General features: G+C 46.0%; 1 protein-coding gene and 1 long non-coding RNA gene across 2 annotated transcripts; one reads left to right on the top strand and one right to left on the bottom strand.

Moving 5' to 3' along the window:
• The first annotated feature begins 17,225 nt into the window (after positions 1 to 17,225).
• Positions 17,226 to 18,861, top strand: LOC119462715 (uncharacterized). The gene is made up of 3 exons (XR_005194159.2): positions 17,226 to 17,639; positions 18,276 to 18,372; positions 18,759 to 18,861. It is a non-coding gene; the product is annotated as an uncharacterized LOC119462715 (long non-coding RNA).
• Positions 18,857 to 21,521, bottom strand: LOC119462714 (uncharacterized). The gene is made up of 3 exons (XM_037724009.2): positions 20,985 to 21,521; positions 19,726 to 20,289; positions 18,857 to 19,528 (listed from the first exon to the last, which is right to left on the bottom strand). The coding sequence occupies exons 1-3, from the start codon at positions 21,198 to 21,200 to the stop codon at positions 18,857 to 18,859; spliced, it is 1,452 nt and encodes a 483-aa protein (XP_037579937.1). The 5' UTR covers positions 21,201 to 21,521.
• Positions 21,522 to 22,206: the final 685 nt, after the last annotated feature.

Here is a 22,206-nt window from a genome sequence, read left to right as displayed (position 1 = left end):
GCTACAGCGCACATTGTAGTTGGTTCTATCGGGGACATAGGCGTATTTCGGCGCCAACGGCGCCTTCTGCTTCTCTTCCGCCGGAAGTCGTAAAGTGCCACCGCCTCTGATTGTATGGCCGCAAAGGCGTCATTAGAAATGTACTAGTTCTCATAACGAGTTTGCCGGATGAACGGGGAAGACGCCAGTTCAGTATCGAACAGATGGTTACAAACATGTCACTTCGTCCTAAACTGAAAACAAATAAAACAAATTTAGAATGGAGGTTAAAGGGAACCAAAAATGAGAGCATGCGCCGCTCGGGCAATAATTACGGACGCACGCGCAGCCGTTCCACCTCCACTCCCTATGACGGCCTTAACGCGTTGGTTATGCTGCTCCGGGCATCACGCAAACAAATTAAGCTGAACCTCCCTGAACGGGAATTGTCGAAGTTATGCGAAGCATTACATGGCGGTCGCTGTGGCGTGAAATGTATATCTTCGGCTATATATGGTCATCGTCGTCATCATCATCATCGTCATCATCAGCCTATATTAATGTGCACTGCTGGACGGAAAGCCTCTTTCTGCGATCTCCAACTACACCTGTCTTGTGAAAGCTGATTCCAACATGCGCCTCCGAATTTCCTAACTTCACTCCACCTAGTTTTCTGCCGTCCTCGACTGCACTTCCCTTCTCTTGGTATTCATTCTGTAAATCTAACGGTCCACCCGTTATCCGGTCCACCGGTTATAGTACATTTTTATTGAAAGAGGGATGGCTCATCGGCCTATTAAGGGCAATGGAGTTGCTGAATTGGGAGATGAGGACAGGGCCAGCCACCGAGAAATGCTTCCCCGCATGGTTACACCATGCGGAGAATGCCCGATTCCGCAACAAAAGTTAACAGCGATCGCATGACACTGTCGGCCTCCGCCGAAGTACGGATCCACTTCTCGAAGCTGGTCACTTGCCCCTGTGCTTTCGTCTTAGGGATGCATACTTTGGGCACTCCCACAGGAAGTGCCTGATGGTTGGCGCAGCTGACGTTTTACACGCTGGGCAACTTGTCTGTATAGGGGGTAGCTCTTCCGTAGTGATTCGCGGAAGGCGTCTTCTTGTGTGCACGCCAGCGTACAAGTACATCCGGAGTAAGTTCAGTACCGGTGCGGGCCTTGTGCACGAGTACTTGATACGCGCCCGACAAACATGCAGGCAGTGGGTCTTCCTTCGGCGTATGTTGTTGTAGGCGTTTACGGAGCTGTCGTCACCTCTGTCGTTGTTCTAGGAAGGATGTATCTTCATTTCCATCATTTTGCAGGAGCAAAAATTGCCGCGTATCTGCGTGCTTCGCTGCAAATGTCGTCGAAAGACGATAGTCTTCTGCCGGCCGTACTACATGAGTGCTGGTCTGATCCGCGGCCACCCGTGATGCTGTTCTCGTACCATTTCTGTCCTGGCATGATAAATGCAATGGAGGTTTGTTTGAACAGATTTCATTTTACCGCATTATTTCATCAAGCGGCCATTTATGTTTTGCCCTGCCTCAGACAGCGCTTCCTTTATGTTGAATCGGCCGCATCTGGCTGGCATTGATAAAATTGAGGAGGCGCTGCGTGAGACATGGACGCCATCTGGCAATACATCGGGAAACATGAGCTTGTGCAGAGGGTTTCCTTCCTCCATGGCAGAGAGCGCTCGTCGGCGCGCAGTCGGGGAACGTCGTTCGTCGGCGCGCATAGCATGGCATTTTCAGCGCAGCTTAAGAAACTAGGGTCTTTAGAGTTACGTATCTATGTATTTTCTATTAAAGGAGCACACCTCCTAATGCTTACCTAGTGATGTTGCGCCTCAGATATGCGTAATATTTACTTTGTGATCGATAACATTCACAAGTATGAACAGCCGTACAAGTTTAAGTAGTGTGGGCGGTAAGCAAGTGGTCCAACTTTGGCCGGGTGGCTGAATCGGGTGACAGACAGACAGACAGACAGACAGACAGACGGACGGACGGACGGATGGACGGACGGACGGACGGACGGACGGACGGACCGACGGACCGACCGACCGACCGACCGACCGACCGACCAATTTTCAGCGTTTAAGTTCCCCAAGAAAGACTATCGTCTTTAAAAAGTGGTCGCAGTTTCACCTGAAAGGCGAAGCATCAATTGCGATAGCAAACTTGTAGAGAGCTATACGGAGTAATGATATTAGCTTTATCAGCTGTATAAACTTGGACATGCAGCAGCATCGGCAACACGCAGAACTGTTGTCGACGCCATCGGCGTTTTGCCCGCGTTCGCTCAAAATGCGTGCGGCGTTGGTGACTGTTGCCGGAGCCTGTGATATAAATAGGCACTTGGTGCCGCAGCTAAACGTCGCCTCCCTTCCCTCCCCTCCCCCACGGCTTCTCGCGCGTCGGAAGAAGGCGCGTTTGCTCTACATATATGGTGATTGTAAAGGAGAAAAGAGACGCCTACTTCTGCAGCCCTTAAGCGAGCACGGCGCGGAACGCGCGTTTGTTCTCCGCCGTGCGTTCACTCCCCGTGAAAGACGCGCCCCTCGCGCCCTTTCACTTGCACATACAGCGTTCGATTGGCGCTGAGCCGTGCTCCCTCAAGGGCTGCAGAAGATAGCGCCAACCTTTCCCTTTCCCTCAAGAACCACTTATCATCATCGGCGACGATTTCTTCTCCAAATGACGTCATACGGAACCTCACGGCGACGGCGACGGCGACGGCTACGGCGACGGCGACGCCGACGGCAGAAATCTGCTTTTGAGTGTCCATATAATTGCTATCGCAATAAAAGTTGCTACGTCACCCTGGGCGGTTTAAGTTTAGTATTGCGCTCACAGCGGCGTGAGTCGCTTCGTTCCCTGGTTCTCCGCAGTGGCCGGGAACCCACCATAGCCGAGTTTCGACTGCGCGCACCATGTGCAGCCTCCTGCTTGCCTCTGCTTTCTTCCTTGCGATGGGGTCAGTGTGGGGGGCTCGTAATGCGCACAACACCACCTGACTGTCGGTATATATTGCAATTTGTGTAGGAGCTGGAGGTTCTTCGAGGGCTTCGTGCCGACCATGACACCGATCGCGACACAAACAGCCGATCGTGACACAGACAGTTCGACCGTGAGTACGTCTGGTGGTTCTTGATTACCAAATACGTACTCTCGGGTGGGCGCGGTTCCAGTGTCGAGGCGGTGTATTCTAACTGCGGCTCGCGTACCGTCGGCCGTTGTGCGAAGGTAGCGTCCATGTAAAAGGGAGTGGCACAGGAGCTAGCTAGGTTCTCCATGTTTATTTATTTAATTAATTAATTTATTTATACACATGCCTCACAGGCTCCAACTGGAGTGTTGCGTGAGGGAGGTAAGAGAAACAACATGTTGTAAAAAAGGAGAACATAGCTAACAACAAATCAAACAACTGAAAAAAGACGCCATTTCACATCAAGCAAACCAAACACAACAACAGCACTCTGGACGATCAGAAACGCACATGGCTCACCAAACTCCTGGCAAAGAACTGCAAACGCATGTGTACCTGTAACCTGCAGGTAAGAAGAGAGGATGACGACAGTTAAGTCACATGGTACAAATGACATATGTGCACATTTTTTGCGGTATCAAGAAATGCAATGCAAAAATACAAAACGTAATCACTTTTTTCATGTTTCTCTAAATGATTCCAGATTAGTAACTTCAACAATGTGGCTTGGAAGCTCGTTCCAAGGTGCTATTGCCAGAGGTAATGCAGATTCATTAAACGCATTTTATGTGCATGTGCCGATTTGCGTAGCACTTTCTGTGCTCTAGGTGGCAGCGCGGGTCCATGCGCCCTGGCAAAGGCCGTGAGTCAACCAGTTGCGTATGTGTCTTCCACGGTGGCGTAAGTGGTGCGGGCTCCAACTCCGAGTCCAGGGTTTCGCCATGAGAGCGTAGGGGAGCGCGGCCCTGGTGAGTTGAGTGGCGTCGGAAATGTAAATATGTGCGTTTCTCTGCTCGTAAGCCTCACGCATATATAAATAAATAACGCACACTTTATTAGCATAACCCACACACACACACATCATTACCACGCATAACACATTCCGCATCATGCTGGCCGCCATATAATGCAGCGCATATATTGCAAAATACCCGTTCAAAGAGGTTCAGCTTAGTTTCTCTCTCCTTCTTCTTTTTTTTTTTGGGGGGGGGGGAGCTATCTGTTATTTTTCTTTAGACGCTACCACTGTGGTTCCATGGTTGATCATGCAAAGCGAAATGGGTTCAATGCCAACGTTTCCTTAAGGATTAGATGGTCTTATATATCACATTAAATAGTTTGTTTCTTGGTACACATTGTGTTACAGTACGTTTCTTTGGCCATTTATGTTTTTATTATGCCTTCGTCGTACACTATAGGATGACCGGAGCATAGAGCAGTACGGTCTCCGTCACCCAGCGCTTGGCTACAATGTGCTGTAGCTAAGTGGGGTGAAAGAGATTCTTATGAATTTCTGGGAGGTTCATAAGGATCCCTTTATCACACGTGTGGTTTAGTTATCATGTGTTGCAATATCTAACTTTCTAAGTAGATCTCCTGCTCTTTCCAGCTGTTGTTTTCTTTTTAACTTCACGTAAAACTTATTCAAGTCTCCATGACAGACTTTTTTCGACTAAACGAGTGATAATGCTCTGCACCTGCTGTTCACGGGGAGGTGAGGCCAGTCAAGCTGCCGTGATGCAGCTTTTATCTTGCCATCCACACCGCTCATGTACATCACTGTACTTATGTGTTAAGTAAAATACAACTCCACCTAAACATTTTGCTATTACTCTGTCGCATGCGCTCCACACTGTCACGCTTCACTGTGAAGTTGCGGACCGTTGTGATCTTTCCCTCCACTGTAACTGCACGTTCTGGGATGCTACGCAGACAGAGCGTTTCATAACGTCTCGCGTCTTGTGTTTCTGCACCTGAGGCGTGCATGGGCGTTGCGAAAAACATGTGCACATGGCTTGCATGGTCAGTACGAAACACTCTCTTCGCCCGGGTGCGTCAACCGTGCGCTCCACCGTTTTCCCGGATAATATGAATCGCGACAGTCAGCGGCGAGAGGGTTGCACAGGCGCAGGCGTGTGATCACCATATCGCTTCTGTTACATACAGCCGTGAAAAGGAGCACAAGATGCGAGACAGACAGACGAACAGCAAGACGCCTGTTTCCAAAGCTCCGCGTTATCCACGCAAGCCATCATTGCTGATTATTCGGATTTGTGGGTTGGGCAATGTTTCCCATGCCAGCTCAGATTTCTCGCCTGCCCTTTTTATTTTAGCTCTGGCAGCGCTAGCTGCCGAAGGCTATTACAACATGTTTAGTTAGTATGTTACATCCACGTCAGGGGGAAAAAAGCTGCTTAATGAATAGCGTTGCGCATGCGTGCTAGGAAATGAAACACATATGGTGAAAGCTACACTGCTGTACATTCATCCATGAGCAAAAAAAATGTACACAGAGAATTTCCACCCAGCAAAAGACGAACTCCCCCTCTCAACGCAAATCACGCTGTAGAAATCCAACGGCCGCTTCTTTAGCGCCTTTGATCACAGCCCCTGCCAGTGCAAATTTAATGCGAGAAGCCGGTGTTCCAGCTTCGCTATAAGTATTCTGAAACCCGTCATTTGTTTCGTGAACTAATAAAAAATCGTTGTGGGTTAGAGCAAAAAGTGCCAACCCTACGTGAAAAAAAAAAAAAATGGTTGTTTCGCACTCCGACTTCAGGAACTTTCTCATTGCCTCACTGCTGTCATGACACTAATAGGCGTAGAGACTGCCATTACGTTTGACAATTAAACGACATTCTCTCGCGACTGTAGAGAGAAACGCCCGAGCATTTGCAAAATAAACATCAATGTGAAGTGAAGTGACGCTTATTCACTAACGTCATTGAAGGCTAGGAATTTTCATGGACATGTCGAAGTGTCATGTTAGCCCTATTCGGTAAAAATATCAGCAAAACAGGCTGAAGAAAGCTAACTACAATTAAATGTTCTTATGTGAAAAAACAAAGCTGCGAATAATTACGGATTGCAGAAATTTCAACACGCCTTTGCGTAAGCGCGTGTAGAATCATGTGGAAAGTGTGTATGTTGAATTTTTGTTCCACAATTATACTTTTAGCTTAGTTGCCTGGTTTCTTATTAGGCAGGCGTAAAGTATTTACAAATAAATAATAAAAAATAAATCAGCCTGTCTGAAGATTTTATAGGTTATGAAACTATACAGACGAAGAAAATAGTAAGCTACTCAACCACAGGATTCGGGATGCGACATACGCGCTAGAAAAATATATTGCTAGGATAAACATGCAGAAAATGAACTGCACAAGACACTCACAATAATTGTTAAAGTTGAATCCCGCGCAGTAGTGTGTTTTCGACAACCAGTTATTTTTTCCAGCTTTTGCTTACTATTGCTCAGCGATTTCTCAAACGATGCGATTTTGCCTTCGCCTTTGCTAAACGATTGTAACTATACAAGCATTTCAAAACCACATTTCAAGAAGTGCTGTCCCGAGAACTTGTCTTTAGTATACTTGGTAATTTATAAACTGTTATTTCATCTTATCTGTTTATCTGGGATGGACCTAGGCTTTTGCAAATACAGACAGTGAAGAACCCCCAGTCTCATCTTTTATACCTAGACTGAACAAAAAACAGGAAAAAGAAGAAACTAAGAAGAACAATGAAAAGAAAAAGAAAAAAGCTTTGGGGTCGCTACTGCGGCTTAAACAGACATTTTCGCTTGCACAGGTCGAGGCTTGGCTATTCAAAGCTAGTTTTTTTTTTTTCGCCATGAGTTATGTTCCCCAGTGTCAAGTTTTAATACTTAGGCAAACATTGTTCACATCCTGCATAAAAAGCAAGATAATATTTTGGTTATAAAGGAGTTAGTTGAAATGCAAAACTGAATCTGCGGCGCATGGGCTGGTGCGTACTTTGCGTACCATATAGAAATCCCTCTTGCTTTATTACACCGGTCATGCTTTACGTAGCTCCGCAAACAAACGGACGCACAAGAATTCCAAACTGAAAAATATTACTCGTGACTGCGGAAGGATGTCAGAGTATAGTTTCCTGGCTTGGCCCTGCTCTCTTCTTTCATTTATATATATATTTTTCTTTTTCAGAAAGCCTCGGCAAGCCTCCGTAATAAACCTGAAGCTAAACTTTCACTGTGTTCAGCGCTGAACATTTGCCGTCGGGTTATATTAAACCGGGGAGCACATTTTATGATTCGTGGTTGTTAAAACCAGAGTTAATAGTGTAACAGGAGAACTCTCTGCAGTAACAGGAATTTTATTTCACGGTTATTTTACATTCACAAAATGCCATATATCTGCTATCCGTTTCAGCATCTAGCGATATCGCGTTCTTAGTTACTTTTTACATTTTATGTGCGCCGAGGCATGTGTAGACAATGACATTGCTTTCTGGCCAGGTATGTCTTTTAGTGCGATGCATGAGGAAAGAAAACAAATGTATACACTCCCACAAGCACGCTAACATGCACTGTCCGCAAAAGTGTATACACACACACACACACACACACACACACACACACACACACACACACATATATATATATATATATATATATATATATATATATATATATATATCTGAACTAGAAGAAAGAAAACCGAGGGGCCTGATTTTTATTAGTTATATGATAAGAAGCAACTAACAATGACACCAAGGACAGCGTGCTGTTTATATAGCTTTTGTTATAGCCGAGAAAATGAACTTAAGGTGCACAAACAGAGCCCTTATGATGTCGTTGGTGTCATTGTTTGCTGGATTCTGGGAATATAATGATATATATATATATATAGAAGATGCACTCGAAGTCAGAAGTTTGTGTAGCGGAGCGGCGATGGTGGCGAAGTGACCTTTGCTAGACACGTGAGAACTTGGTCGAGACGTTGTAGGGGCTAGTAGAAACTCGACGAACGGACGACAATGTCGTCCAAGTAACAAAGGAAGGTCTTTCATTTCGAGCCACGGAGTACTGCATCTATCATACGTTCAAACGTAGCTGGTGCATTGCACAGTCCAAAAAGCTTCGCGTTAAACTCAAAAAGGCCATCAGGTGTAGCAAACGCAGGCTTTTCGCTATCCGGCTAGTGCATAAGCGAGGACGCGCGAACATACCAATGGTGAAACAGACGACCGGCTTCGGTCTCTTAGTCAATGCCGGCAGTTCAACCTATTTTCCGGCCAGTGAGTGTAAGCATCTGTATATATATATATATATATATATATATATATATATATTTGTACAGGTTTCGTTTCGCGAAAAGTTGCAGCACTTTTTTTTTTAATTTCGAAAGCTTGCCCTTAGGCATAATCCAAAGCATATCAAAAATACACGAATAGACCTGACGCACGCGAAAAATCTAGAAGTGAACGATGATACGGTCTATGAATCCGACGTTCAAGGTCGGATGGGCGGCCAGGCCGCAGGCCTGTTGCACTTCACAGTCGCACAATAAAGAGCAGAATAAACAGGGCGTCCCAACTATCAGGCACCAAGATTTAAAAACATAGAAATGCCTTGTAGCTAGACAGAACCAAGGTAATGTTGTTGGCCGTAGCTTGGAGATACTCAAATAATTTTTCACCTCACTCACTCACTCACTCACTCAACTCACTCACTCACTCACTCACGCACTCACTCACACTCACCACGCACACACACACACACACCACACACACACACCCACACACACACCACACACACACACACCACACACACACCACACACACACACCACACACAACACACACACACACACACACACACACACACACACACACACCACACACACACACACACACACACACACACACACACACACACACACACACGCACACACACACACACACACACACACTGACAGACAGACAAACCAGCGGTTGTTCAGAAGGTTCGATGTGCAGTAGGGCACTGCTCGTTGCTGGTTCAAATGAGGACACGCACAAAGTTGCGCGACCGTTTCGCAGCTATATTTCACGAAGTGCTTTAGGGGTAACCACAGTAATTTTCGCGTCGCTTTTCTGTACGAGCTGCATCAGTAACCCGTGCACATGGAAGAAGCCGTGTCCGGCAAAGGCAAAGCTTTATTTAGCTAGAAAAACGCGGAATCTATTTAAGACAATGTGCAACTCAGGTGAAAATAAGATATCTTTGAGCTCATAAGACAGTGTTTACGGGCTAAGCCCGACTCGCCAGAAAATATATGTGAATAGAAAATGTTATAGAACTTTACTAACCCCTATAGAGGACGTAATGCATTATCAGGACAAGTCTAGAAAAAGTGAAGAACCTCGCTCAAGTGTAGGAAATCTGTGAATAAATTTAAAGGTACAGAAAAAAGAAACACTATATCACCTGATACCGATAACGTAGTCTTTCAGAACTCTCTTTCCTCAAATTTCGCGATAATACTTTGATTACTAAAAGAGCAAATGAAAGTCAAAGGTCGTCTTTATAAATTTTGCGCCGGAACCACAAAGTATCTGTTTGACGTCACACTACGCCAAGGATAGGAGTGTCCCTTCGAATAAACTGACGAGACGTACCATGTCTTGCGGGGATGTTTCAAATATTGCAAGAAACAACTTAGAGCTACAAAAAAACTATCCTTGTGACCAGGTGCATTAGCAATTAAAAATAAAGCTGTAGTTTGCTTGCGCCGTTGCTCGAAGCCTGGAGACACGCAAAACAAAGCACATCCCTGCCTCATTGGGTTTATGCTTCGGTCTGCTAACCACTTGATTCCAATCTCAATATGCTGATCGAAAGATGTCTTTTGATATTATATAAAAAATCATCGGTACTTCGAGAATCCAGAAAGCTTGGAAAAAAAGACAGGGGCAATCTGGTCGCTATGAGTTCAAAGGACATTTTGAAAGGGAAAGGAACAAGACCATCGGGCTTTGTTGAGTACGGGGCAAAGGAGAGGCGCAGCTGTGGTTCGTTCTTGCAAAAGCTGCGCATGAAAAGAAGGCAGTATTCTTGTACAGTGTTCTTGCAAACCTGCAGGCTTTTGCCCCCTAGTTTGTTGGGGCTCTGAACACTGGATGAGATGGGTGAAAGGGCATCGAGAAACAGTTAAAGTAAAAATGAAACAAAAACGAGCTTGTCGTACGGAGCAACGACTCACTCGGTGCCCTCGCATGTTGCTCCTCTTTCTCGCTAAGTCTCTGAGCTCACTTATTGCCTTCAGACCTGAGGCTGCTAATTAACTGTCCAAACTGTCACAACAAAGTTTTAACGCGCTTGCGATACGCTGCACCCTGAGCTTCTTGCACTCAACGCCTAGTGCTGCTTTACTCTCAATTCTTGCGCATCATCCGTAGCTAGTTTCTTTTCCTGCCTGCATTGATAATACACTAGCTATGTTTGGCGGACGCAAATTGAAAGTGACAGCAATGAAAGCTTATTTGGTTTCAGGTCTCCCGTCACTTCTATTTTGTGACGTTTTCATGATACCAGGATTATTATTTCACAACGCTGCTGTTTCCTCTGGAGGATACATGGTGAAGGTGTTTCTTCTTTATTAGCTTGGAGTGGGGTATATTAGCCAGTGACTGAAATCTGAGAAAGGATAATTTGGGGCGCCTTATCACAGAACTAAGATAGATAAAAAAATATAGCAGACTTGTCCGACCTCGCATAATCACAACCCACTTTCCTGTGAAGCTGTTTCTCTTAAACAACTGCAACAAGAATGTCAGTTTTCTGTCAATAAATCATATACTTGAAAAATTTAATGTTTCTAATGGTGGGGTTTAGCGGGCCATAACCATGATTTGATTGTGAGGCACGCTGTAGTGGGGGACGCCGGATTAATTTCGACCACCAGGGGATCTTTAACGTGCCCCCAATGCACGGTCCACACACAGAAGGCTGTGCCTTTCGCCCCCGTCGAAATGTGGCTGCCGAGGCCGGGATTTGATCCCGCGACGTCGTGCTTAGGAGCGCAACAGCATAGCCGCTAAGCCACCACGGCGGGTAGCACCGAAATGACATAAGCAATCACGCAAGTTATATTTATTCGCGTATTAGAAATCTTACGTGCATGCTTAACTTATGTTACAGCGATTCGGGGTCTTACGGTCTAATTTTGCAATTATGCTCGCTCCCAATTCGTAGAGGGACAGTTTGTCTTGGAGGGGGTGTTTGGGCACTAGGACAAAGAAATTACCCTCTTCTCGTGACGCCCGAGACTGCCCTGCGTCGTTAGAGCCCGCCGTACTCCTGGATGGTTGGGGCTCCGGCGCTTGCCTTAAACTCCGGCGCGTGCGCTCCTTATGGAGATGAACATGTTTCGCCGAGGTAGAACAGGTTGGGTATCTCTCCAACTAGCCGCCCGAGTACCTTCACGTTAATTATGGACCCTACGTGTCAGACGAGGAGGTGCCATAGCCAAGCAAGCGTGAAATTTCAGCTACAAATTGCACACTTGTAGGCTTTATAACTGCTGATGAGCCCTAGTTTCAGCTTGATAAGTTACACGTACAGTGACATAGTAGGCTCTCTTAAATGCGACCACTCGCATAACTGAAGCGGAGCTTGTGTCATGCGTGGCACAACAACGGTTGCTCTTGTGCATGCGACACATGCATGATCAAGTAATGGCATCTTTCCCATTTCTTCCTGTACACAACAGCACGGAAGTAAGGCGCGTGGATAGTGCGTTCGCAAATATATAAGCGATAACAGTGAAACATGTTTTTGTTGCATGCCGGTTTTAGCAAGCGACCCGCTCTGGCCGAATTGTAAGACGTTTCACGTCAAGAAGAATTAGCCATATTCCACGCAGTGTAGAATCGTTGTTATGCAAAGCATTTTGCAGGTAGCTCAAGCACCATTACGATTCTTGAAGAGTTATCAGGTGTACTAATGTGTTTGTGTAAAGCAAGCAGTTGTGTTTGACGCGAACCTGCGTGTGACGGCAATCGGACTAGTTAGGTGCCCATCAGCTCCGCTGTCTCTTTAGCATTGCGCCTCTCGTGCAAGCTACGTTCATTTTTTAGTGCTGCACAATGTTCGGGATCGCCCCACGAAAGACACACGGCAAAAATGGGTCGACTGGGAGGAGAATGTTTTGCATTAAAATTTGATCATAGATTACATTAGACTTAAAACCACCGCATATGTCTCTGGCACTCGAAACCACTGTGATTGGATCTGTGCACTAGCTCTATAGGAGGAAACGCAACAACTTCAAAAACAATTGCTACCACTACTACTACCACTATTACGTAGCCATGCACAGTTGATATGCTAAGTGAATTACGGGTCTGCACTTCGCGAAAGCGTTGAGAGAAGAAACAAAATGTTGTATTCGTTGTTAGGGATGTCAATCACGTTAACTTAAAGCGAACTTTCTATGTCTCCCTGATTCATTCGTAAGCGCCGAAAATGCACTGCAGGAAAGCCAACTTACACAACGGAACTAATTGCGCATCTGCGTACACACTATAGATCAACCTGCGCATAGGCGCACACAATCGTAGAACACTACAGTTTACATTCGCAGTTGTACCGATAAGAACAATAGGAACTGAAACGCCACGCAACCCAGACGAACTGTATATATCTGCATTGCATTACGCGTGTCACGCAATGCTTTCCTGGCCGTGACCATGGGTAGGCCGCGGGTGCAGCGCACGGCAGAAGAAGAGGCTGCCGTACGCGAACGCAAGCGCGAGCGCGACCGTGCGCGTATACAAGGCCGATCCTGTGTATAGGCAACGGCATGCAGTGCGTGAAAGTGTGAGTGTGTGCGTGTAATCAACGATTACATGATCTAAAATAAAGGTTATGCACTTTAACAAAATGTGCCTTCATTCAACTGCATTGTTAAAAAATGGAATCCCAAACAAACAATCAAATCCCATATGCATCGCATCAGGTTGCTCAGCATTTCTTGGGTTCTTTGCGCGGTCGTTGGCTTTGGACTTTCACTTTGATTCAGTTTGCATAGGCGAAAGCTTTGTGTTCAACCATCTTTCTTTAAGAAAGGGGCTTTGATTTTTACCTCAGCAATTGTTAAATCCGTAAATACGTTTCGCGACTTGCCTTCGGTGTCACAAAAAACAGCAATTTTGTTCTGAAAGAAAATATTTTAGCTCTCCAAATCTTTTGAGCTTTATTACGCTGATTCTTGAAAACGGCAAATTGAGCACATAAGCAGGTAAAGCTAGGCTGAGCTCAGACGTCTTATTTTTTTTTCCCAGTTCTTAAGCCTTGTCCTTAACCATAGATGAAGAGAAGGAGACGTATCTCGCCAAGTAAAGAACAAAGAAATGAAAACGAGAAAACAGTAAATATATTGCCACGGGGATGAGAGTAGCAAAAAGGGATTGGAAAATTATATTTACAAGATATATACAGAGAGAGATGTCTGCAGGCAAGATGCCAGAACAACAACACGAGCGCTGCCCCTGATCGTCGTCTTCACCGTCTTTGTGGTGCATTCTTCTATGCTCGGCATAGCGCGCAACAATATAATGCAAATCACGAAAGAAATCATTAGGTACCTTTTTCCTAAGGGCAAACAATGCGGAAGACCGGTCTGAAGGCAAGCACAGGTCGGTGTAGCTAAGTAAAACCTGGAGAAGAGCTTATGCAAATTTCCGCGGTGCACCAGAAAATTCAATTTCCGAGCAATATCGCGGGCGGCTAAGCCGCTGTAGGTGTTCAAGCCGTGAGGCATATGACCAGTGTTTTCCGTAGGGCAAATATTCAGCTCTTGTTTTTCTCGAGCATGTGGTCGATATACTTGCGTCTCCTCGAGATTGGCTAGATGGAAGTGATAGAGTATTTGTCGGTCAAAAATTATGTCGTAGGATATCGGGCCCAATGCACACAACTGCAGTACTGAGCACATGCCAATAAAATGGGTTGAATGATTGATAAATCTCGCTTATTTCCACGAGCATGAAGCGCGGGATGGGATTGTTTATGCATCGTAGGCTAGGCACCATTCCATTTGTTTCAATTTCTCGCTACTACTTTGTATCCTTTAGTCTTACAAAGTAGTAGCCAACAATTCTGCAACACGCCAAACGCCATTTACCACATAGTCTGGGAATGCGACAAGAGCCATGTGGGAGGCCCAGATCACAAGCCTAAGTCCTGAGGACAAGCTACGACTGGTGAACAGTACGTGCTAGGATATCAGTACACTGCAGGATCACGGCTACCTGGAAAACGGTGGCCGCCCACCTCTGGGCATCAACAGCGTGGTCTCTGAAATAAAGTTTATTCACTAACTCCGTCTACTACTTATAAAGTTCTTTCTGCATCATCATCGTCATCAGCCTATATTTATGTCCATTGCAGGACGAAGGCCTCTCCCTGCGATCTTCAATTACCCCTGTCTTGCACTAGCTGATTCCAACTTGCATCTGCAAATTTCCTAACTTGATCACCTCACCTATAGTTTTCTGCAGTTATCGACTGCTCTGCCCTTGTCTTGTTATTCATTCTGTTAATCTAATGGTCCAACGGTTATAAATCCAACGCATTACATGGCCTGCCCAGCTCCAGTTTTTGCCCTTAATCTCAAGTAGAATATCGGCTATCTGCACTTGCTCTCTGGTCCACACCGCTCTCTTCCTTTCTCTTAACATTAGGCCTAACATACAACGCTAGGCCTGCATATAAGTGCGTAAAATACCGTCTCTCTCATTTAGCCTCGAAGCGAGCGAGGTCGCGGCTTGATGCTCGACCACCGTTGACGCGCAAGCAGTGACGTCACTCAGTGGAATCTACTAAGGGGGAGACAGTTGCGCTCTTCGCCTGTCCAGCTTCGCTTTTATGCCTGAAATCATGCCTGAATTCATCACGCCGTAAAAATTAGCAGCATCAAGGTTTCGAATTCTGGAAATGGTTATAAGCTGCTCGGATGACACACTTCAAGTCTTTTATTGGAATGAATCGCAAGGCTCTCTGAGTGAAAAGCTAATTAGTCTAATTTGCATAATTACACGAGTAATTACTACACTGCGTCATTTTCAAATCTATGCCTCTGTGGTAAAAATAATCAAGAAAAAATATTTCAATTATATCTTCTTGCCCATTTTTAAGGAAATTAGAAAGCATTTCGGGAAACATCTGGCTACGTAGATGCCTCACACTATGAATCTTCATGGCAGCTAGCGCGCGACAGACGCGGACAAAAGGAATAGAAGGGGACATGATGCGGCGCTGTATTCTATTTCTTCGATTCCTATTCTCGGCGTCTGTCACACTGTAGCTGCCATGAAGCTTCACCAACTCGCGAAATTTTCGGTCTTATTGAACTATGAATCTGTCTGATTTGCTGTTTGCCCTTCGGCATCGATATCCATTTCATTACTACGGCCATTCAACGACGAGCTGTGGCGCCAAGATATCCTCATTTATTATGTAAAGTCGAAATATACGGATAATTTCGCGCCTTTTTCTGCTTAAACAAATCATCAAAAACGCGTGTTTATTAAAGTTATCGTTTCCAAATTCCCGACGTTGGTACTGTTTCGCAAAACATTCATTCCTCGAATATCTACTCTCTATTTCGTGGTACACCCAAGCGCCGCATGCTGATGTCATCTTCAAAGAGATATATTTTCTATGTATGCTTTGCTAGGAGCCCCTTTCTTCAATAAGAAAATTGCCTGGGCTCTACACCCGAAACGCAGTTCTGCAAACGAAAATGTTGAAAATGTGGCAACAAGCCACTAGCGCAAGATTTATTGCTACACAAAGGCGTAAGAAACCATCTCGGAAAAACAGCCACTGTAAGAGCAACGTAAGAATACTTCGAGAGCCTAGAAGTGAAGCGAACCCATCGCGTTTGTTGAATCCACAGTATAGATTTTTGCCATCCATAGACGCGTCATCTGGTCAATTGCTTCGTATCCAAAAGTTTCTATATCTACCCCGATAGCACTGGGGGGGGGGGGGGGGGGGGGGGGGCTGTATCGGGTTCCACTATAGTAATCTATTATTGTTGTAAAAAAGAAACGCTATTCGCTCGCGAAATATAACGACTCCCCGGAGACGGCATAAAGAAGGCTCTTATCTAATGCCGCAATAGGCGCTTGGCACGTGTGCATACCCTCTAGCTAGTGATAAGTGTGTGTGTGTGTGGGGGGCGGGGGGGTGGGGAGAGGGAAGTGCTATATACAAACGCGTTCAGAGAAAACAGGGGACGCACTTTTGATAAAGAGGAAGGCACAATAAGCATAAAATATGCTGGCATTATATTAACCTTGGGGGATCGTCGGGAAAACAAAGATAAACAATGATGGAGGAATATCCATCTTTTCTTCCTGCTTTGGGGGCGGGGGGAGGGCGGTATACAAGGCATAAGGGGGACAGGTGTGTGCAGGCCTTAAGGCACGGCTTAAAGGAAAATAAAAATGCCCGCCTGCTCGGCGAGCTTCAAGAAGGTCTCGTTGCGGACCTAAGCCTACCGACGAATATTCGGTAATTTTTCTCGCTCACAGCCAGACTAGTTCACGGCGTGCAATGTTCCTAAAGAACACGGACGCTATATACGGGCGACGCTGTGTAACGCTGTCACCTGAGTAAAAACAACGAAAGGTAGAGTTTGCGCTTAGCATTGCTTCATGCTTGCTCAAATTATACAAAAAAAAAACACGTTTTATGTTCACATTGTTCAATACGACACTCAGCGTTGTCAGATGCCTGCTTTGTCAATAGATATTGCAAATTTGCCTTCGCCTGGCGATTCCCAGGCGATTAATGGAATTCAATCTCGAAGGCAACGCTTTGCCGTGCTTGAGACGCCAGAGTGATGCACACACCCTTAAGCAGTCGCTCATACCCCCGTAAGCGCGGCCTCCCCATTACGACGACCGAAGAGAAGTGAAATTCTACGCTGGAAAGATCAGAAGAAGACAACGACGACGAACACGGGAGCAGTGGCACGATCACGTGCCGAGCACGAGCGCAACCCGAGGGGTGCCAAGGTGTCAGCTGCGGAAGAAGACGACGATGCTTGAGCCAATGCTGATGATGATAGTTTTTTGTACACAGGTGACGGACGGAGGCTTTTTCGTTTCGCCTATACTCATATAAAGCTTCGCTTTAAAGTGAGAAACGACCCCAATCCTTCACTAGGATGTCAGCTAGTGGCACACGCACCTCGGCGTTGGTGTGCCCTATAGGTGGTATTCACGCGTAAGCAACACTGTGATCCCGTGCAGCATGACCGGAAGGGCTCAGGCCGGCGCGGTGAGCGTTCCGCTTCCGGCCGCCATATCGTTGGGGGAATGCTTTCGTTTCGTGGTGCTTTGAAGTGCAGCAGCAGGCATTGCAATCTCAAGGGCCTCGGCAATCATTTTAATCATGGTTAATTGCGCTGTGTTCGGATGCAATAACGAGTCGCGGTGGAAAGCTGACTCTGGTGAGAACACGAAGAAGCTTAGCTTTTTTCTGTGCCGAATGTTGTTCGTTGGCAGTGCAGCCAGACCTTAGAGATCTCAACGAAGCGTCGAGCGGAATGGTTTCGTTGCCTCTACCGGGGTGACATTAACACAGACGCTACCCACTACAAAGTCTGCAGCGAGCACTTCGTTTCTGGTGAGTGCATATTTGTCGTTCTGCTACAAATTGCGCCGCGCGAATTTCAAAGGTTGGGCTACTGTGCCGCATTCTCCTGTTCACTTTTTATTTCTTTTCACTCAAACTGAGTTGCACTAAATGCCAAGACACCCGCCGTGGTGGCTTAGCGGCTAGAGCGTTGCGCAGCTAAGCGCGAGTTCGCGGTATGAAATCCCGGCCACGGCGGCCGCATTTTGATAGGATGGGGTGAACCGCAAAAACGCCCGTGTATGGTGCACGTTAAAGAACCCCAGGTGGTGAGAATCAATCCGGAGTCCCCCAGTGCGACGTGCCTCAAAGTGGTCTTGGCATGTAAAACCCCAGAAATTAATTAATGCTAGGACATCATGCCTGTTCGTGTTTATGATCCTGGCGTAATTGTTCCGGAGACGAGCGAAGCCTGTCGTAGTGCTGATTCTGCTGTTTGAGGTTATTTTGCCCGAGAGCCCTTAGCATAGTGCGTGGTTTGTGTCAAAGCTGGTTGTCGTGCAGTTGTGCCTTCAAGTAATGGTTAGACTTCTTGCCACTGCAACCAGTGGGTCTTCTTGTTAAAAATGCGTCAGTTTTCTAGGAATTTGTTTTGTTGTGCAAACGCAGTCTTGTTCATACTTGCAGGCAGGCCATCCTACTTAATGGATCTGACGAATCCGGACTGGGCGCCAAGCTTGCACCTAGGGTATGACACAAAGTCAACAACTCGGTCTGAAGAAAGGTATGTATGTATGTGCTCTTTCTGGTAGCGCAAAACAAACCCAGACTTTGAAAATAGCAGAGACCTAAGAGGTGCTGGTGGACACGGTGTTGATACAGCAGCTATCTTTTATATTGCACTCCCGACTGCAGTTGTGTAGTATAAGTTACATAGTCATCAAGTAATGCATTCCAATCAGATACTTCCAAGTTGTTTGCATTGTTTTGAGAATAGTTGTGTCTGCAGAGAGCAGGCTGGTTTCAATTTCCAAAAGAATACAAAATTGTGAGAACTGGTGCCAGCACTGTGACAAATAGCAAGCAGTTGCAGAGGTGGAATCATCAATGCAAGTAGTGCTAATGAGTACAAAGTAGACATTTTTTACAGATAGGTACATTTTATTTCAGGCACCAGCGACGTTGCAAGAGGGCTGCGACCCTTGACTACAATGCTGAATGCGCAGCAGAGCGCTGTGAACAGTACTGTCACAAGTAAAATGGCTTATTCATACAAGGTGAATATTTTCTTTAATGACATTCAGCATCTTAACATTTTTGTTTTTATGCAGGCACACCACTTGCAAGCCGGCATCCAGGAAGATTCTTTCAAGATGACTATCTGCTGGTGTCCACACAAAAAAGTCGCAATAGCTGCGCTGGCAAACAAAACGCTGCATTTGTATTTTTTGCGTGTAGTAAGCATGTTGTCGTTTCTGATTCAGTGTATTATCACTAGCAGCAACTTCTAAGCAGCCACTTTTCTGGGTCACAACGTCATTTACACAAGCAGCTGAATATGGGCACTTAATTTCTAAAACACCATCTTGGCAGCAGGCACAATAAATCAGGCCATCTGGGCTTGCTGCCATGTGGGGCTCATGTGAACTAATATGCAATCCAGACTTGTTGGAAACAAACTCTTTGTGCTGGCTGGATGCTTCAGCAACATATTGGTTCCTGGCAGTGTCCTCCTTGCGCAGACTCCAATTAGTTGCAGCAGAAGAAAACTTGCTCTCCTCAGGGTAGCAGATCTTCTTCACCAGGCTCACAGATGGCTGAGTCAAGGTCGTTCGGCAAGCTGCGTGGGCTGTCGATGCCGCGACCCGGCCTGCTCTGAAGGCGAACCACGTTGCTGAGGCCGACTGACCTCTCGTTGCCGCTTCCACATCTTTACAGACCTGTATTATCAATAGAATGACTTTTCACACTAATTCAATGTACAAATGATTACAAAACTGCACTTGGCTAGCAGCAACCATTCAGGTTGGGCAATGTAAACACTGGTAGTTTCAAGCATTTAACAGTGCCTTGTCTGTCATGCAACATGTAGTTACTTTATATCAATAAAGCTATCATTCAATGGACATATAAATACCTTTGGCTCTACAACATACACCTGGGCAAACATTGCGCACTCCTCCAGCATCGCATCCCTTGACAACGGCTTGTCTCTTGCCAAGTGTCCCAGAAGAGCAGTGGAGTGCTTCACTTGCACAGGGATGAACTCCTCGCAATAGTCCTTTTTCAGTGCACACACTGCAGAATATTTGCCAGCCTTCTTAATTCTGTCGAGAAAGGCCTTCCATTCGTTCTGTGAAGACCTCTCAATAGTGGTGGCTGGTTTCTTTGAGGATGATGATCGATGTCCATCCAGCCGCCTTTTCTTGGTGGTAGCTGACGCAAAGTCAATGTGTGCAAGTGGCGCACAAGGCACAGTACTTGAGTACGGAGGCAGCCATGCATTTTCCTTATCAGTACAAGCCTGACCATCACGAAAATTTGAAGCTGCTTCTAAATAGAAGAGCAGTGCACCAATGTGCGAGCAGGCTTCGCCGAGACCGGCCATACACGTGCAGTGTGCAGCTTCGACCATTCCATCCTGCTTGACAAGAAGCCATGGCTCCAGTGGCTGAGTGGAAATTGCCTGGGAGTGGTTTACCTGCAAACGGAGGAAGTGATCTATTTAACTGCTGATTCTATGCATGCTGAGAACACAGGCACAAAAAGCAAGGCGAGTTACTACATCATCAGTAGTGAGTGAAACTAATGTAGGTGTATCCATGAGTGTAAATAAGCAAAACACCAGCGAGTGGTTTTATGCTTGCACAATCAAATCGCAACTGCGCATACGTATGCAAAGCTCGCGGCCTCGCCGGTAGCGATAATTTGTAGAACTTAGTAAACACTTCGGCAGGTGACGGGGATATGCAAAAAAAAAGGGGGGGGGGGAGAGGGCTGGAGCAAGGTGAACAGCTGGAAGTAGCCGCTAAACAGCAAGTGTTTCTAAAGGTGCAGCATGGTGGTAGCTGACATGTTGCGTACAAACGATTTTCTTTGGTATCGTTTTCGCTCCCTTAACTCCGAAAGGCACTGCGTTGCTGGACGCTGCGCAGTGCGAAAGCCTACTCCTGCAATCATGTACTATCGAGGAGCAACGGTACATAAACGATAAAGAAGTACCACTCGCTGGCGGTAACTTAAGAAAGTGCTACGATGTTTCGCTGCGCAGCGAAACATTCCGAACACGAATCGCACTCCTGTCACACACATTGGCAAGTATTACCCGTTAGCGTTACAATTCGACCCGGTAATACAAAGAGCGACTAGCTGATGTAGCGTTTTAGATTGTCTTACCTTCGTGCGCACAATGATGTGCTCGCCGTGTCTTCTCAGCTGGGGTTCTTGAACAAAGCCGCTGGTCAAATAGTTGTGTGATTCCAGATATTTTCTTGCTTTCAGCTGTTCGTGAGTTATGAAGCTTGTAGCGTGCACAAGGTAGTCCTTAATATCAGAAAGTTCTACCTTGGATACGAGCGCGAGATCAAATGACGCCTCTTTGCCAGTAAGCATAAGTGGATCGACGCCACCTCAAAGCTCCACTTTCTCGACGTAGCGCACCTTCGCACCGGCCTCTAAATTCTGCGCGTACGTGCTTAAGTGCACTAACGAGGGGCTGGCATTCATGCTTGCAAAGTTGCAAAAGATAGGCACTTTAGTGACCCCTCCTAAAGTAAAAAAACACACACATCGGCAGCGCTTCAACAGCGGAGATAAGCTTTGTTGACACCGGCTCCCCAAAAATATGGCGGTTTCATAGTGGCCAACGCAGCTTGTGCCTTTTCCGCTACAGCGCCCGCCAGACTGCTCTGCCGTGACGTCACGTGAATACCACCTATAGTGTACTGTTTGGGTTAACTTTGTGTTTTCCTTGTGTTAACTTTGTGTTATTAAAGTGAAGTATGACACTGCAGACGCAGAAAATGCTGGTGAATTCTTGATGTAAACGATGTAAACTGCAATACAATACACTACACTACACTAGCCCCGGCGTCCTCGTCGTCGGACACTCGACGGTAAACAACAGTTAATTGGCCCAGCGTCCTCGTCGTCTGCTTCCATGGCGAACGGAACGGGCGGAAAACCGCCACGCACATGGAGCCAAACCGCCATGCATATGAAGACAAAACACCACGCACATCTATGGACGGTCTATAGGCAAAAATGAACAAGAATAGTGAATGTATTCACTTTTGTCTATAGGTAGTCTATAGAGCGCAAGTAGACAAAAAGAAACAAAAATTTTATAAACTTTTTTCTATAGACCGGCTATAGAACGGGAGTAGACAAAAGAAATAGAAACCTTATCACCTTTTGTCAACAGACACTCTGTATATTTTTGTATCGACAAAAGAACGAATCTATATAAAGTCAAAGTCGACTATGAGAAGTCTACAGAAACTCTAGGGACAGTTTAAACTCATTTTTTAAAGGGTAAACCACATCTATGCCTCAATTTCCTATTAGCGCAGGGATTCTTATGGAATATTCAGGTGGTCGTTTAATAGCACTTTCGACG

This window comes from Dermacentor silvarum, chromosome 8 (genome assembly GCF_013339745.2).
Source record: "Dermacentor silvarum isolate Dsil-2018 chromosome 8, BIME_Dsil_1.4, whole genome shotgun sequence".
NCBI classification, from domain to species: Eukaryota; Metazoa; Arthropoda; class Arachnida; order Ixodida; family Ixodidae; genus Dermacentor; species Dermacentor silvarum.
This window is presented reverse-complemented; position numbering and strand designations above follow the sequence as displayed.

What these genes read in the sequence shown, in the direction of transcription:
- LOC119462714 (XM_037724009.2), bottom strand. Translation starts at nt 21,200, where the DNA reads ATGCTTACTGGCAAAGAGGCGTCATTTGATCTCGCGCTCGTATCCAAG. An exon ending in ACATCATTGTGCGCACGAAG is followed by an intron (nt 20,290 to 20,984) that starts GTAAGACAATCT and finishes CTCCGTTTGCAG; the next exon opens with GTAAACCACTCCCAGGCAAT. An exon ending in TGTATGTTGTAGAGCCAAAG is followed by an intron (nt 19,529 to 19,725) that starts GTATTTATATGT and finishes TTGATAATACAG; the next exon opens with GTCTGTAAAGATGTGGAAGC.